Source organism: Lacerta agilis, chromosome 8, assembly GCF_009819535.1.
Source record: "Lacerta agilis isolate rLacAgi1 chromosome 8, rLacAgi1.pri, whole genome shotgun sequence".
NCBI classification, from domain to species: domain Eukaryota; kingdom Metazoa; phylum Chordata; class Lepidosauria; order Squamata; family Lacertidae; genus Lacerta; species Lacerta agilis.
The window spans coordinates 77,463,256-77,480,636 of NC_046319.1; the positions used below are offsets into that span (position 1 = coordinate 77,463,256).

A 17,381-nucleotide genomic window follows, 5' to 3' on the forward strand; every position below is an offset into this window, starting at 1 on the left:
GAGGGGTGGGGGGGGCGGCGAGGCTGGAGCTTGGAGCTGGGAAGGGGGGGGGATCGGGGCCTTGCTTGCACCTGTGCGCGCGAAGTGCAACGGGGAGGTCGAGGATAATCCAGTCCGGGAGGAAGAGGAGGAGGAGGGGAGGGTAAAAAAAAGAAAAAAAAGCGGTGGTGGGGAGGGGGGGGGAAATTCCCCTCTCTCGCCTGCCCTCTTACATGGAGAAACTTACATAACTCCGCTGCAAGGCCTGCTGGGAGATGTAGTCTTGGAGCCCAGCGGGAAGTTTGGGGACGGAGGAGGGGGGGGGATGCGCGCGTGCGAGGAAGGGATCTGCGGACGAGCCAATCCATCAGCGGGGGGAAAGAGATCCTTGCAAGAAGTTGCAAGCGCCGGTGCGCATCGTGGGGACTGTTCAGGGCTGGATCTCTCCCCCCGCGCTGGCCTCCAGGCATTTTAAAACCTAACCCGTTTTTAATGGCGTGCGCTTTCCAGTTGTAAGCGCAACAGCTGCGTTTTAGGCAACAAACGTACCGCAGAAAAATCATTGCTGTTATCTAAAGCCAAGGTTGAAACAACCTAATGTTATTTTCATCTGGTTTATATTGCAATAAATTATCTGTCACTCTCATAGGTCTTATTTGCAGCAATAAAATAAAATAAAATAAAACCCCAATGCGACAGTCCCCTGGAATCTTGCCCCTTCTCTTACAGAACTCTTCTGGATGTTCTGGTATCCCAGGATCTGAAAGGATGCCAGTTATGCCATTTACGGGGTCATTTAAGGATAGGTTGGCAAGCTTTCAAATCGCACAGAATTCTTCTCCAGGGTGAATTCCATGGACATGCCTACAATCCCCTCCGGCTATAAAGCTGCACAAATACAACCAGCTCAGTGCATCCGATTGGTTCCTGGTAATATATTGGAAGAATTGATGCTTTTGAATTATGGTGCTGGAGGAGACTCTTGAGAGTCCCATGGACTGCAAGAAGATCAAACCTATCCATTCTCAAAGAAATCAGCCCTGAGTGCTCACTAGAAGGACAGATCCTGAAGTTGAGGCTCCAGTACTTTGGCCACCTCATGAGAAGAGAAGACTCCCTAGAAAAGACCCTGATGCTGGGAAAGATGGAGGGCACAAGGAGAAGGGGACGACAGAGGATGAGATGGTTGGACAGTGTTCTCGAAGCTACTAACGTGAGTTTGGCCAAACTGTGAGAGGCAGCGAAGGATAGGCGTGCCTGGTCCATGGGGTCCCGAAGAGTCGGACACGACTGAACAACAACAACAACAACAATATATTGGGTTGCTCTATGGAGAAGCTACGGTCAGCAGCAAGAACAGACACACATCGATTGAGAAAGAAGCTTTGGTTATCCTGCCTGTGTGTGCAGCTGGTCTGAAGAAGGAAGGCTCAGGTCCCATGGGATTCTTCTTCAGGAGGAAAGGCCATGATGATGGAGAGATGCTCACCTGCAACTAGTCCATAGAGCCCCGCGGAGCTGACACACTCACCCAGAGAACCGGGGGGGGGGGGGGTTGGACTAGATGACCCTGGAGGTCCCTTCCAACTGTACAATTTTATGTTGAGCTTAGGAGAACCCAGTTGCCTGAGTGAGTTTGGAAAAGGCCCTGTTAATTCCACCTATCCTCAGTTTGGATAATAAAATCCAGCCACATCCATGACCTCCCCCCCCCCCCCGCCCGCACCATGATTTTCTTCCTACGCTGTTTTCCCCCGACCCCTCTTTCTTCCCAGGTAAGAGAGTAACGAGGCCCTAAAGGGTTAATTCAGCTTTCCAGTGCCCAGGAAGTGGAAACTACGTTTCCCAAGATGCAGTGCGCCTCAGAAGCCCGGATGCTGTTGCGCATTTCCTGGGGCCCCCCTCCCCGCTTTCCTGTTTCTGCTCTGCGAGTCGCCCTCCCTCCCTCCTTGTGCAGAGGATCATAGGTCCGCTTGAGGGGGAGGTGTAGAGGGGGGTTCCCGACGGACGGGGAAGGAAATAAAAATAAAAAAAAACAGAAAGTGAAAAGCTCGCAGCCCAGGAGGGAGGCGCGCGCGTGATGGGCGCCTTGCAAAGCAACAGATGGCCGGGGGTGTATGTGAAATTGGAAATAGGTGAAATCATTGCATTGCAGGGGGTTGGACTAGATGACCCCGTGGGGTCCCTTCCAATACGATTCTGTATGATTGCTCCCCGCTATGGACTGTAAAAGCTGCAAATATTTAGTAAATTTTGCAGAACACGGGCAGGCTCTCCTCATATGTAAGCTCAGCAAACCCACACACAGTGAGGGTGGAAATTTGAAACGCAAAACGCCTTGGGGCAGAAATGGAAAGGGATGATTGTCTGTACCAATCCAGTGTCCCCAGTATGGAGAAATGCTCAAAAGTATTTTTCAGGAAGCCGTGGGATCATTCACACTTTATAGAGGATGGTGGGAAATCCAGTGCCGGATTAAACCCTTTGGAGCACAGCTGTCAACTTTTTCCTTTTTATGAGGGAAATTCCCTCATTCTTAATAGGATTCCTCGCAAGAAAAGGGAAAAGTTGACAGCTATGCTCTGGAGGCCCTTAGGTAGTCAAAATCTCCGGGAGGGAAGCCCTTGCAAGTTATCTCCTAATACTTGGTTGTCGTTTTCCTTCAAGATCAAATCAATATTATTTTGATCTGTTGTTGCGGGGCCCCTGAAAGGTGTGGGGCTCATAGGCTGGTGCCTACTCTGCCTATTTGGTAATCTGGCACTGGGGAAGCTGTACACCAGCTCCCTCGGCCAGTAACACGAAATGAGCGCTGCAACCCCAGAGTTGGACACGACTGGACCTAATGGTCAGGGGTCCCTTTACCTTTACCTTTACCCTCTTGGTGCAAGTGGGACGCAGGTGGTGCTGTGGGTTAAACCACAGAACCCTAGGGCTTGCCGATCAGAAGGTCAGCGGTTCGAATCCCCATGACTGGGTGAGCTCCCGTTGTTCAGTCCCTGCTTCTGCCAACCTAGCAGTTCAAAAGCACCTCAAAGTGCAAGTGGATAAATAGCACTGCTCCAGAAGCGGCTTAGTCATGCTGGCCACATGACCCGCAAGCTGTACGCTGGCTCCCTCGGCCAGTAAAGCGAGATGAGCGCCGCAACCCCAGAGTCGTCCGCGACTGGACCTAATGGTCCCTTTACCTTTACCTTTTCCTTCTTGGTGCACAAAAATGGTTGTGTGTGGGGTATGCTGTTTTTTGAGCTTCACATAACCAGTCTGTGCAGTGATAAGTTCAGTCATACCAGAAAGCTCCTGTATTCATTTGCTAAGCAGTCCTGGCCCCCCAAAAACCCAGCACTTTCCTTGCTTTGAGTAATCCTGCAGTTAGGGTGTGCATTCTTATGAAACAGGCAAAACAGTGCACTCCAGCTTGGAAAGTACATGATTTCTGCAGCCTTGTTAATCTGCATGTTCCATCCAATGCCTTCAGTAGCCCACTCTGTCTGGGCAAAGTTTATGAAGAGATTTGAGTTTGTGAGTGGTGGCATGTCAAGTAAGGTATTAGGAGGACGATGTTAAAAGTTTTAACATCTGGAAGCTCCTGCTTTTGTGTTCTGTATTGTGTTTTTAATATTTGCTTGGGAGCCGCACAGTTAGGCATGGTTTAAATAAATAAATATATTATTATTATTATTATTATTATTATTATTATTATTATTATGCTATTCCGACCTGTGTTGCGAAGTTTCTTATATTCCTGAAATGGCACCCCCTTGTCTGATGCCCTTTTCTAACGATCTGTGGCCTTTTAAACTGTGTGTGTGTGTGGGGGGGGGGAATTATTCTTTTTCTTTGCTACTATATTACCGGTATGTCTTTTTTATATTGCAAACCGTCCTGTGATCCTCAGATGAAGGCTTTAGAAATTTAATAAATATATTAACAACAACAACAACAAAAAAGAATTAACTTAACATTTCAGCCTTTGCCAACCTGGTGCCTTCCAGATGTTTTGGACTACAACTCCCATCAGCCAGTACAGTTGATGGGAGTTGTAGTCCTAAACATTGAGTTTTATTTTTTTTTTAAATTATAGGCTGGCATATAATTGGGGAGCTGCAGGTCAATGATGAATGATGATGATGATGATGAAACCGATAGGCGCACGCATGTTGAAAATAAGCGAATAATTCACTAGGAATGTCCCTCTCCAATTCTTACTTTGAAGCCAGTGTTTTGTGCAAAGTAATTCCTACTGTAACTCAACTTCAACATGTTTAACTGGAACAGCCGCACACTTGCTTGCATGTCCCCACTTCCCTCTTCTCCCTGTTTTCCCTGTGCTGAATTTCAGATTGTAGGCTCCTCAGGGGCAGGGACCTGCCCTCTTGAATTCTGTAAAGCACTATGCCCTTTGATGATGCCCCAGTGGTTTTCAGGTACCAGTGGTTATTTTTTCTGAGGGGTTGACTCCTGTCTATCTTATGCGGGCCCAGACCTGTATGCTAGAGAAAGGAGCCGACACATGGCCTTCTATGTTGTCCTGTATGCTTCAGAGGTTTTTTGGGGGGGTGGGGTGGGGTGGAGCGGGAAGCAATAGGGACTCCGATTGCCTGTTGCTGTGCTTTAGTATCAGTAGCCAGAGGAAAGGTGTTCACCCAAACACATATGCAAGTTGTCTACGCTCCTGCCGTGGGGAGAGAGTTTCCATTGAACGACAGCGGCTGTCTTTGTAAATGGAAAGCCAGCCTAACAGATGTGGAGGCTAAGGAACGAGAAGCGTGTTTTTGACCACCAGGCATCTCTCTGCTGGTCGAGCGAAGAGTTCTGTGTAACTCAAAAGCCTGCAGATTTCCACACCAGCCCAAAACGAGTGTGCATTACACTTAAAACCTTGCCAATAAAAGAAAAGTCACGTGCGTCAGTGGATGGAAAGCTGAACGTGCATTTGACAGACCAGAATTGGGTCATGTAGATGTCCTCCATTTAAAGCACCTGGTTTCACCCAAAGAATTCTGGGAGCTGTAGCCCCCCCCCCCGAGACACAGCTCCTGGCCCCCTTAATAAACTACAGTTCCCAGGATACTCTGGAGGAGCAACCAATGACTCTGTGACTTCATCTGGTAAACCTCATCTCCCATACCTGCCAAGTGTCCTGGAAGAAACAGGACGCCCCCCCCCCGGTGTGAAATCGCAGTGGTCATTTTGGGTGCCTCGATCTCACACCCTCCTGTGCTGCGCTCTCGCCTCGGAAAAAATCATTTTCAGGGCGAGATCGTGGTGCGGGGTCATGCGACTTGCCTGGGAGCCCGTCCTGGAAGATGTGTGTCTGGGATTTTTATCTGAAAAAGTTGGTGAGGGGGGGTCTGCATCTCGACCTGTCTAAAACCAGAGGTTTTTACTCTCCCACATCTGTCCCAGCTTCTGTTCAGTGACACCGAGAGCTCAAGGAATGTTTCCGATAGAGGCCAAAACTCTCCAAGAGGTATTGGGGGCAGGCCTGGCCTGACATGTTGGGAACTGCCCTGAGATCTATGAAGGGCGGATTACAGATTTTGATGATGGTGGTAATAATAATAATAATAATAATAATAATAATAATAATAATAATAATAATATCAATGGGTAGAGCACACACTCTTAACCTCAGTCATGGGTTCAAGCCCCACGTTGGGCAAAGGATTCCTGCATTGCGGGGGTGGACTAGATGAATCTTAGGGCCCCTTCCAACTCTATGTGGCTGGGGGGGGTAGGGTGCACAGCCTGGGGAGAGCCCCAGGGCCTGCATTTGGTTCTCCCACTCTGGGATGAGTATGACCGAAGGACCAGACACCACAGAGTGAAGAGAACAACATAGAATCATAGAATCATCATAGAATTGGAAGAGACCACAAGGGCCATCCAGTCCAACCCCCTGCCAACGAGGAAACACCATCAAAGCATTCCTGACAGATGGCTGTCAAGCCTCTGCTTAAAGACCTCCAAAGAAGGAGACTCCACCACACTCCTTGGTAGCAAATTCCACTGCCGAACAGCTCTCACTGTCAGGAAGTTCTTCCTAATGTTTAGGTGGAATCTTCTTTCTTGTAGTTTGAATCCATTGCCCCGTGTCCGCTTCTCTGGAGCAGCAGAAAACAACCTTTCACCCTCCTCTATATGACATCCTTTGATATATTTGAACATGGCTATCATATCACCCCTTAAGCTTCTCTTCTCCAGGCTAAACATACCCAGCTCCCTAAGCCGTTCCTCATAAGGCATCGTTTCCAGGCCTTTGACCATTTTGGTTGCCCTCCTCTGGACACGTTCCAGCTTGTCAGTATCCTTCTTGAACTGTGGCGCCCAGAACTTTGCAGAACATAACATCCTTTGCAGTTGTGTGATTGTGCGCACAAGCGCTTTCTCTATTATTAAGGTCCCTGTGTTGTCTGTTAAATTGGTGAGAATGAAGTCCCCTTTTCCTTGTATAAAGCTCTGCCCCAGTACCCATCTCCGCACCCCACCCCCCCGCACCCCACCCCCGTCGCCGTTTCACGAACACAAGGGAGCTGTAGTACGAAAATAAGTTTATTGAGCTCGAGCTTCCGTTGGGGACGGGACGGAGCACAGGGAATGGCATGGCCGGAATGGCTTCAACTACGCCGGAAAGGCCGAGAGCTGCCTTGGGGCAACCTTGCCTCTGCCCCCTCCACGTGGGGCTTTTCGGTCGAGGGTGCTTTTGGCTTTTCAGGCGCTGGGAAGGGGTTCGGAGAGACGTGGGGAGAAAGGGAAGTTGGTCTCCGTGGGACGAGGAGGCGGCAAAAATCCTCCCCACCTTGCATTCCCGCCCCCCTCCAAGAGTGTCTTAATGCAAAAAGCAATTGGGACTGGGTGAGTTGGGGGGAGGGAGCAGGCAGAGGTTTTTTTGGGGGGTGGTGTCTGTCTGATTTCCCCTTTCCCCTTTTCTGGCTGGCTTTCCATCCTGGGTTTCGCCGCCGTGTCATGCATTGGCCGTGTGTTGCTGCTTGCAAGGACTCTGGCAAACACTCCTGGTCCCACTGCCTCTCGTGGGGCTGCAAAAACCGGGTGGCGGGGGGTGTTTCTCGAGAACTGACAGGCTATTGCCTTTGGCCTGGGGGGGGTGGGGTGGTGGAGACCCCTTGCAACAAACACCACAGGGTCCGGGGGGTGGGTCTGGACTGTGTTTTGCAAAGAAACGAACAACCTTTGGAGATCCCTTTGGGGCAGAGCGTCGAGAGAAGTCGTTCGGAGCCTTCCCCTCGCTGGGCATCGGCCCCATGTGTGTCCCCCCCCCCTCCATAGGGGGCAAAGTCAGCACCAGGTCCTTGGCAGTGCTCACAAATTCTTCCAGCGCCCCCTGCGTTTCCGAGTGGGGATCCCTTTCCTCCGCTTCTGGGGCGCAGGGGCCTGGCACAGGGACGGCCCGCTTTTGGCCGCAGGCTGGCCTTCCTCCGGCACAGGGCCCCCCTCGCCCTCTCCCCTCTCCGGGGATGGTTCCTCCTTGGTGGAGAAGGTGCCCCTGGGCGCTGGGGTCACCGAGGAAGGAGCTGGCGGCACGGGGCTCGGGCTCTCCCCCCGCGGGGGCAGCAGGCCGTTTGCCTGGGCCGGAAGGAGGGGCAGCAAGGCCGCCACCACGTCGGTGAGCCGCTCCAGGCCTTGCCGCAGGGTGTAGGTCAGCTCGCGGACGGCCTCGGCCGTCTCCCGCTGGGCCTGCAAGAAGTCCAGAGGGGGCTCGGCGGGCAAGTCGAGGCGGGTGCGCCGGCGCCGCAGGGGTGGCGAGGCGGAGGGGCACGGGGTGCTGCCCAGCGGCTCCGCAGGGGAGTGCTCTGGGTGCGGCCTGCAGCCTAAGCTGGCCGGAGAAGGTGCCATTTGGATGATCTGCAGCGAGGCGGGCTGGGCCGAAGGGGGCGCCGGCGAGTCGCGTTCCTTGGGCCTCAGTAGACCCCCGTTCAGGGTGCAGCAGGAAGTCCGCGCAGAAGTCTCCGGGCTGCAAGAGAGGTTGCCCCTGGCTGGCATGTCTGCAGAGGGGGAGGCAAGCAGGAGATTGACAAGGCTGGCACCCAGAATCCTTTTCCTGGGCAGTGTTAGAAACTCGGCTATATAATCTAGGCACCACGTGGTCCCTTAACTCTAGGTTACGGTCGCCACAACGTCTGTTTACCAGTGCGTCAGACTGGATGACCCTCGGGCCCCTTAGGTAAAGGTAAAGGAACCCCTGAGATTTAAATCCAGTCGTGAACGACTCTGGGGTTGCGGCGCTCATCTCACTTTACAGGCCAAGGGAGCCGGCGTTTGTCCACAGACAGCTTCCGGGTCATGTGGCCAGCATGTCTAAGCCGCTTCTGGAGAACCAGAGCACCGCATGGAAACGCCGTTTACCTTCCCGCCGGAGCGGTACCTATTTATCTACTTGCACTCTGACATGCTTTTGAACTGCTAGGTTGGCAGGAGCAGGGACCGAGCAACGGGAGCTCACCCCGTCGCGGGGATTCGAACCGCTGACCTTCCGATCGGCAAGCCCAAGGCTCTGTGGTTTAGACCACAGCGCCACCCGCGTCCCCTTACAGTTCTACGATCTCAACTACCTTGCTTGACTGTGGCTTGCTCTCGTGACAATTCACATGTCCCAGTATGCAAGGAGAAAGACAGGAAGGGAAAGGTATTCACTAGGGAGCAAGGCACAGGTTTTTAAAGTGTGGCAGCCAATCTAGCGTCCAGAAACCGCCACGTGGTTGTCATTAGACCCACGGCAGTAGCAAAACACGCCTGGGGAATTTCAAACACAGTTCTTGGGACCTGCTATTCCCCCATCTCCAAACTGCTGTTTTTGCTCTGGCCGGCCCTTTCTGGGCCAGCAATGCGTGGGCAGAGAGAGCATGTGGCCCACAGCCCTTTGCGGCCCTTACCTCTTTGGGTGGGTGAGCACAGACCTGAATTCTAACTCCAGGTTCTCAAAGATCTCTCTGCCTGCAGAATCTAGCTCCTCAGGGGAAAGGCAGGGCTAAAGCCCCTTTTCCCCACAGGCTAGCTTTCCGGGTGCAAGCTCCCTTCCACATGGCGGAGCATTCAGGAACGCAGCCCTCCCCTCCAGGAAGCCGTCTAGCTCCTGTAGGGCTGTGCTGGGTGCTAGTTCTGCCACTGTGTTGCGGTTGGCTCCTCTTTCTCTCCTGCCTCCACACCTTCCTCGGCAGCCTCAAGGTTACAGCCGGGGAACAAGTTGTGTAGGCGTGGAGTTGGCAGCCGCAACTGCCCACTAGCCCACCTGAGAGTGGGCACGGGCGTTTTCTCTCGGCACTTGTGCCCTGTGTCGAAAGGCGCCACGGCAGCCGGGAGCCAAGCGTGGGCTTGGATCCACAGCTGCAGAAGGCAAGGGCTGCCTTCCTGAGCACAGCAATAACCCAGCTTTGTCCCGTTGTCTGCCTCTCCTGACCTGAAAGCACTTTGCTCTGACCCCAGCAAGATTGGAGGCCAAGACGGTGACTTGAGGAAAACACGCTCTGCACATGCACAGAGACACCTGTTTCCTGGACATTGGCTCGCATGTGCCCAAACGTGATTCCCAGCGCTGGAATAGGGTTGCAGAGATAAACCTCTGGCACGCCGGATGAAGTCAGGAAGCGCCAGGGAATTCCTCCATCATGGATGTGGAGCTAAAATAGTGCATTGTGGGGAAAACCCCTCTTTCTCTCCCCTCCCCTTTGCTTTCCTTCCCTCCTTCAAACCTGGAGCAGGAATTTTCCAAAGTAGGAAAGAGAAAAGAACGTCTCTTAAGGGTCATGGGTTCGAGCGAAAGATTCCTGCATTGCAGGGGGTTGGACTAGATGACCCTCGTGTTCCCTTACAACGCGACAATTCTGTTATTCTATGTCTCAGTTGTATCCCTGGCCCTACTGATGTGGGGGAGACTTGAAAGGATATTTCAGGTGAGTGGGGCGTCAAGCACAGGGCTGCCTCCCTCACCAAGCAGTCATATTTGCTGCCTTCCCTGTTCTGTGTGCTTATCATGCCAATATAACTCCCTGCTATTTATATGAGCTTCGGCTCAGGAATCCAAGGCATGGGTGGCGATGCAGGGATTAAAATAGCACCCTTTTGGGGCCCAAACCCTCAAACCCCAGTTGGATGCCTGTTGCTCCATTCTTGGAGCAATTAGGTTTCTGAGCATGTGCAGAGTGCCTTTCCTTCGCCGTCTGGAGTCGCATTCGGAATTTACGAGGTTAGATTGGCACCGCCACAGCATGCATTTAAAACACACGGGTCCTCCCCTGTACACCAAGAATCCTGGGAACTGTAGTTTGTTATAAAGGTACTGGGAATTTTAGCTCTGTGAGTGATAAGAGGTAGGGCCGTGAGCTCCTCTCTTTCTTGTCCTTCCCTGCCCACCCCCAATGGCAAAGGCATTGGCCTGTTGTGTGCCACTTTATTAAAAACTAGAAGCGCTGCAAATCGAAGCGAACTGACACCCCTCCCCACACCCAATCTGAAATCCCCCCCATCACTTCACACACCCCTAGACACATCTGTGAAATGTAGGTGAAATCCTTAGTCCAGACACAAGCTCAGGCAAACACAGACCACTGAATACATAACAATCTGCTTGCCGCTATCTGCTTGCCGCTAAGACACTCTGCAGATGCTCAGAGGTACACACGACTTCACATTGTGCCTCAAATCACAGCTGTCAACTTTTCCCTTTTTTAAAAAGGGAAATCCCCTTATTCCGAATAGGATTCCTCGCTAGAAAAGGGAAAAGTTGACAGCTATGCCTCAAATCAAGCCCTTCTTGGTCCTCCTCGTCGGTATAGAAACCAGCTCCTGGTGGCGGTATGTGGAGTTTTCATTTTTTTTTTTTCCTTTACCCCATGCTGTCAGCGTGCCAACCCACATGTGGCAAGCCTCGGGCCCTTACATTCTGCCAATCTGTCCTCCCCAATGCCTTGGCAGAGCCGTGGGCACCTTCTTCCGCTGGAGGGATGGGGTGCCGCGGGGACTCACCTGCGCCATGCTCAGCCACCAGCCGGTAACTGGGGGTGGCGAACCCCGGCGTGTTCTGCAAGGAGCCGGGTTCCGCCCCGCCCGCCCCCACCATCACGCCGGGCCCCAGGATGGCGAAGATGGTCTCTTCCTCGGCCGAGAAGGTCTCGTCGCAGGCGCTGCCGGCCCCCTGCGTGGAGTGGGGCACCCTCGCCAGCTTCTCCTTGGTGCGGCGCTTGAAGTCATTCCAGCGCTTCTGTACCTCCTGCCCGGTCCGCTTCCAGCTGGTGATGCTGTTGATCTTGGCGGCGATGCCCTCCCACACCCTCCGACGCTCGGCCACCGTCACCCGCCGGCTCTGGGTGCCGTACAGCTTGGCGTAGTTGGCACGGACCTCCTGGATCAGGATCTGGTTCTCCTCGTAGGAGAAGCGCGGCTTGCGGAGGCGGGTGATCTCCTCGCTCTCGCCAGACATACCGGTGCCCTTCTGCTGCTGCTGCTGCTGCCACCGCCGTTCCGGTGCCAACTTCCCACTGCCGGGCTCCTTCAAGCTCTGGGGAGCCGTTCTCTCAGGCTGCCAGTGCCCAGTTGGCACCTCTGCATGGGCACCCTAGCCAGGGTGGGTGCTGGTCCTGTCAGAGAAGGAGAAAGAGAGATGCCTGGCATCGCCCAGCAATTGCAATGGGCACCTTGCAAGTTTTGGGTGGGTGGGTGGGTGGGTGCCACAGCGCCACGGTGGCTGCCCAGCAGCAGCTCTGCTTTTCGCTGGGGTGTCTCCAGGGGTGTCCCACTGGCACAGGGCCCCCCCAAGCCTCCCCAGCTGGGAAGGGGTGTCTGGGGAGGGCTCCTCTTTGGGGGGCAAGCTCTGCTCCCGCTCAGCTGCCTTGCTGCATTGAAATGCCTCCCCCGCTCCTCCCTCCGAGTTCCTCCTCCTCCTCCCTCCACCTCCTGCTACCGGGCATGCGCATGGCTTCGCCGCACTCCCAGCAGGCCAAGGGGCGGCCTGGATGGTTGCCCCGGGCAACCGAGGCCTGTTGCCCGCCCTGCTCGCTCTTCTCGCAGGGCCTTGGAGAGCGGGAAGCAGGACCGCCCCAAAGGCTTCTGGGAATTTAGAATCAATTGCATCCCCATTTATATATATATAAAAATATATATACATACAAAATACACACACACACACACACACACACACACACACAGTATATATATATATATATATATATATATATATATATATATATATATATACACACACACACACACACACACACAGTGCTTTTTTCCCTTTAAAATATGTTTAGGGGTACTCTCATTTTGACTCAAGAAAATCACCATTTGATAGTTGGAATCATGGAAAATAAATACAGTATATGGGCAAAAGTACAAAATGTTTAGGGGTATGCATACCCCTGTGTCCTGCCCCCCCAAAAGCACTGCATATATATATATATATATATATATATATATATATATATATATATAGAAAATTAGAATGTATTTCTCTGAAGCACCTGAGACTGGAGGAAGAGGCAAGCGATAAAGGGCACCCCTGATTTCAAAGTTATCCCTTATCCCGACCCCAAAATTATACACACACACATTTAAGCTTTCAAGGCAAGCTTACAGATGCGATGTGCGACCGCCTAAGTCGGGATCGGGAGAGAAAGGGGCTTCCAAGGTTGCCAGGCAATCTTAAGATGGTTTTTTAAATTCGGTTGTGCATCTGTTTTGTGTGTTAGAACAAGCAAAGAGGAAACGATAGCCCTCTGCCCCGAGGAGCTTACACTTGAAATGTTAAATCGCGGTGTGGAAGGCAAGAAAGAAAAGAAAGAGGCAGTGCGGGTGAAAAAACAAGATTCAGCTATGGTCACATCGCCATTGCTATTTTTGCACTTAAGCAGCAGTAACAAGGGGCAGTGTGGACTAGTGGTTAGAGCTGCTGAGAGACTCGGGTTCAAATGGCCGCTCGGCCATGAAGCCCACTGGGTGACTTTGTGTGAGTCACATGCTCTCTTCCAACCTGCTCTACCTCACAGGGTTGTTGTGAGGATCAAAGGTCGGAAGCACATACGCCAACCTGCGCTCCTTGAAGAAAGAACAAAATAAAAATGCAAGTAAATTATTGGAATTAGCCATTGACAAAACAAAATTGTCCCCATTTTCCTGACAAGCAACTGAGGTACTACTGTTATAGGAACTGACAGGGGGCAGGGGGTAAGGCGTGCTATCAGGAATCTTCTGTGCCATAAGCAGCTGCTATTATTATTATTATTATTATTATTATTATTATTATTATTATTCTATACAATTTTGTTTTGTTTTGTTTCATTTTAGTTGAGAGGTTGTGGACCAGGGGTAGGCAACCTAAGGCCCGGGGGCCGGATGCGGCCCAATCGCCATCTCAATCCGGCCTACGGACAGTCCAGGAATCAGCATGTTTTTACATGAGTAGAATGTGTCCTTTTATTTAAAATGAATCTCTGGGTTATTTTGTGGTGCATAGGAATTCGTTCATCCCCCCACCCCCCAAAAATATATACTCCGGCTCCCCACATGGTCTGAGGGACGGTGGACCGGCCCACGGCTGAAAAAGGTTGCTGACCCCTGTTGTGGACCATCCTTTCTTGGAGGTATTGAAGCAGAAGTTGGATGGCATTGCACGGGGTTGGACTAGATGATCCTTAGTGTCCCTTCCAATTCTACAATTGAATGATTCTATGATGAATTATCACCCAACACTTATAAAATGCCAGAGAGAGAGAGAGAGAGAGAGAGAGAGAGGAAAGAGTGCTGTACACATAGGTAAAGGCAAGGCAATCCCTGGCTCACCATCTAAGGCAACATCTGCAACATACACGTAAAAGCTCTCTTGGGTTTGCTAATCAGAGGGTTGGCGGTTCGAATCCCCGCGACGGGGTGAGCTCCCGTTGCTCTGTCCCAGCTCCTGCCAACCTGGCAGTTTGAAAACACACCAGTGCAAGTAGATAAATAGGTACCGCTGCAGACAAACACCGGCTCCCTCGGCCTGAAAGCGAGATGAGCGCCGCAACCCCATAGTCGCCTTTGACTGGACTTGACCGTCCAGGGGTCCTTTACCTTTTTACCTACCACTTCAACAGTCTGGGCTTCCAGAGAGCTCCCTGGAAAGAGAGACTGATTGTCAAATCACTCTGGGAATTGTAGCTCTGTGAGAAGGAATAAGGGTCTCTTAACTCAGCACCCTTAACATGCTACAGTTCCCAGAACCCTTAACGTGCTACAGTTCCCAGGATGCCTTGGGTGGAAGCTATGACTGTTTAAAGTGGCATCACTGTGCTTTAAATCAGTATTTCTCAACCTTGGCCCCCTTCTGACCTTGCTCCCTTCCTTTGCCCCCCCCCCCCCGCCGCCCTACCAGTAGAAAGGTAGCTATTTTGTTTTATTTATATTTTTTATCATGATATAAATTATATAATTTCACCTGTGGCCCCCTTGGAATATCCTGGGGGGGGGGGACACCAGGGAGCTATATGACCCCCAGTTGAGAAAAAACTGCTTTAAATGAATGGTGTAGATGTGGCCTAATGATAGATGTGGTAAAAAGAGAACGGGGAGCGAAGAACAATTCAAGAATTCGAGCGGCTGATGGGTGGTCCAAGGTTTGCCATGATGCGCTTCGTGGGTGGTAGCGGGTGCGAACTCCCAGTGGCCCTGGCAGTGTTTGGTTTCATGTCTGAATGCTCTGGACTGGGCATTTGCTCCTTTACTTGACTTGTGACACGGAGAACCAGCAAAATTAAAACCCTCCATCGTACGGTAACAGCGGCAAGGCTTAAGCAAGCTATTTTGTGCCAGGAAGTTTGGAGAATCTTTCCACCGGGTTAAGGCTCAACTGCTGGGCGGTCTAGTCGCTTTGTAGATAACTTAAAAGCAAGCCTCTTTCTACTTCAGCCTCAGCTGCAGTATGGGGAGAATAATACTGCCCTACCTTGCAGGGTTGTCGCAATGATTGCAACACAATGCCCAGCGCCCCCTAGGCTGCTTTTGCTGCCCCTACAGCTGCAGAGAGGGGATGGGGAGGGAGGTTGTTTGCCTTGGGAAGCGAAACTTCTTGCACTGGCCCTGTGAGCAGCAGATGGCAAGCATTGGCTCTCTTCACTGCCACAGCACGAGTGTTTGTGCGTGTGTTGCTCAGAACAGAGTCAAACTGCACCCATGGTTTCGGGGCATGCACAAATCATCGAATCATAGAGTTGGAAGAGACCACAAGGGCCATCCAGTCCAACCCCCTGCCAAGCAGGAAACACCATCAAAGCATTCCTGACAGATGGCTGTCAAGCCTCTGCTTAAAGACCTCCAAAGAAGGAGACTCCACCACACTCCTTGGCAGCAAATTCCACTGCCGAACAGCTCTCACTGTCAGGAAGTTCTTCCTAATGTTTAGGTGGAATCTTCTTTCTTGTAGTTTGAATCCATTGCCCCGTGTCCGCTTCTCTGGAGCAGCAGAAAACAACCTTTCACCCTCCTCTATATGACATCCTTTTATATATTTGAACATGGCTATCATGTCACCCCATAACCTTCTCTTCTCCAGGCTAAACATACCCAGCTCCCTAAGCCGTTCCTCATAAGGCATCGTTTCCAGGCCTTGGACCATTTTGGTTGCCCTCCTCTGGACACGTTCCAGCTTGTCAGTATCCTTCTTGAACTGTGGTGCCCAGAACAGGACACAGTATTCCAGGTGAGGTCTGACCAGAGCGGAATACAGTGGTACTATTACTTCCCTTGATCTAGACGCTATACTCCTATTGATGCAGCCCAGAATTGCATTGGCTTTTTTAGCTGCTGCATCACACTGTTGACTCATGTCAAAGCTGCAACTGAATGGGGTTTCTTAGATGTGCCTTTTAAAATACTGAAAAGAACTGGGCTTTCCCACATCCATTTTCTCCATTGTTTCCCCCCCCCCCCAAAATGTGTGCATTTCCTGAAGGCATACTCTGAATTAGCTGTGATAGTTAAAACATAGAGTGGGTGGTGACAAAATGCACACAAACCATGGGTGCAGTTTGACTCTGTTCTGAGCAACACACACACAAACACTCGTGCTGTGGCAGTGAAGATGCATTGTCAGCCGCAAACGGGAATCGGTCGTGTATGCCTGATTAAATGCCCCAGATTAAATGCCCCTGGTACCATACCTAATGCAGACAAGACCTACCATATTTTCCGGCGTATAAGACGACTGGGCGTATAAGACGACCCCCCACTTTTCCAGTTAAAATATAGAGTTTGAGATATACTCGACCGCAGATTCTCCACCCGGCGTATAAGACGACCCCCGACTTTTGAGAAGATTTTTCCTGGATTAAAAAGTAGTCTTATACACCAGAATATACAGTATAATTTGCTTCTGTCGTGGCAGAATATCCTGTCTCGACAGAAGCAAATGCCCTCCTCTTTTGCATTTCTTGAGACATTCAATCCTGTTCCTTTCAGCAAGGATGGGGTCGCCTGATTACAACAAGAACTGATTTGCTAAGATACCCGAGTGACTTTGCCTTACCCCTGGGGTGGGTCATGGCCAGGGCCAGATATAGGTTTGATGAGGCCCTAGGCTACTGAAGGTAATGGGGCCCTTTATATGTCCAGCTGTCCTTTGTCAACAACAAATTGTCACTGTTTTTCACGTTGAATATATGCTATATGGTAATTTGTGGACCTAATAGTTATCTCAAGCCATTTGCACATGTTGCCATGCCACCAGTCCATGCAGAATGTAGGCACCCTATATATAGAAAGGAGCAAACCGGTGATATTTTAGGGAACAGGCTAGCAGGCGGGATCCATGACTTACACCATAGGAGCCTACACAACACAAAACACTGTTGCTGTATGTAGGTTTTATTTTATTTGTGTTTTTTAATCCTATATTTTGGAAACGTACATCCAGATTTTTTTGCCTTTAATTTTTTTGGGGGCCCCCCAAGAGAGTGGGGCCCTAAGCTATAGCTTGTTTAGCTTATACATAAATCCGGCACCGGGTCACGGAGGTGGCACATGACATATCAGTGAAAAAACCCCTTGCAAATTCAGGTCAGTGTCCACCACCAGGAAGACTATTCCTACGTATAACAGGATACTCCTGGAATCCTAAAGTTGCCCAGTTTTTTGACACTCCGCCAGAAGGCTTCTCCATGCTGCTCTTTCTCAGACTTCTCATCTGATTGCTGCAGGAGTCTGGCATCTTCTTTAACCATCCAGCCAATATCCTTTATTCTTTACCTTTTGTTTCTTTGCCTTTGCCTCTGGACTGTGTTATTATTTTTCTCTTTGGGATCCGTCAGGACTCCCTTGTAGTAGCACCGGCCAGTGTCCTTCTGCAAGAGAACTCTCCTTCTGTCTCTCCCCCACCCCTTTTAAAATCCTAATTGGGTTCAAAGGAACCCCAAGTAGGAAAA

At 51.1% G+C, this 17,381-nt stretch overlaps 1 protein-coding gene across 1 annotated transcript; it reads right to left on the bottom strand.

The window, feature by feature from the left end:
- Window positions 1-6,937: 6,937 nt before the first annotated feature.
- Window positions 6,938-11,608, bottom strand: MYPOP (Myb related transcription factor, partner of profilin). The gene is made up of 2 exons (XM_033158447.1): window positions 10,963-11,608; window positions 6,938-7,985 (listed from the first exon to the last, which is right to left on the bottom strand). The coding sequence occupies exons 1-2, from the start codon at window positions 11,414-11,416 to the stop codon at window positions 7,303-7,305; spliced, it is 1,137 nt and encodes a 378-aa protein (XP_033014338.1). The 5' UTR covers window positions 11,417-11,608; the 3' UTR covers window positions 6,938-7,302.
- Window positions 11,609-17,381: the final 5,773 nt, after the last annotated feature.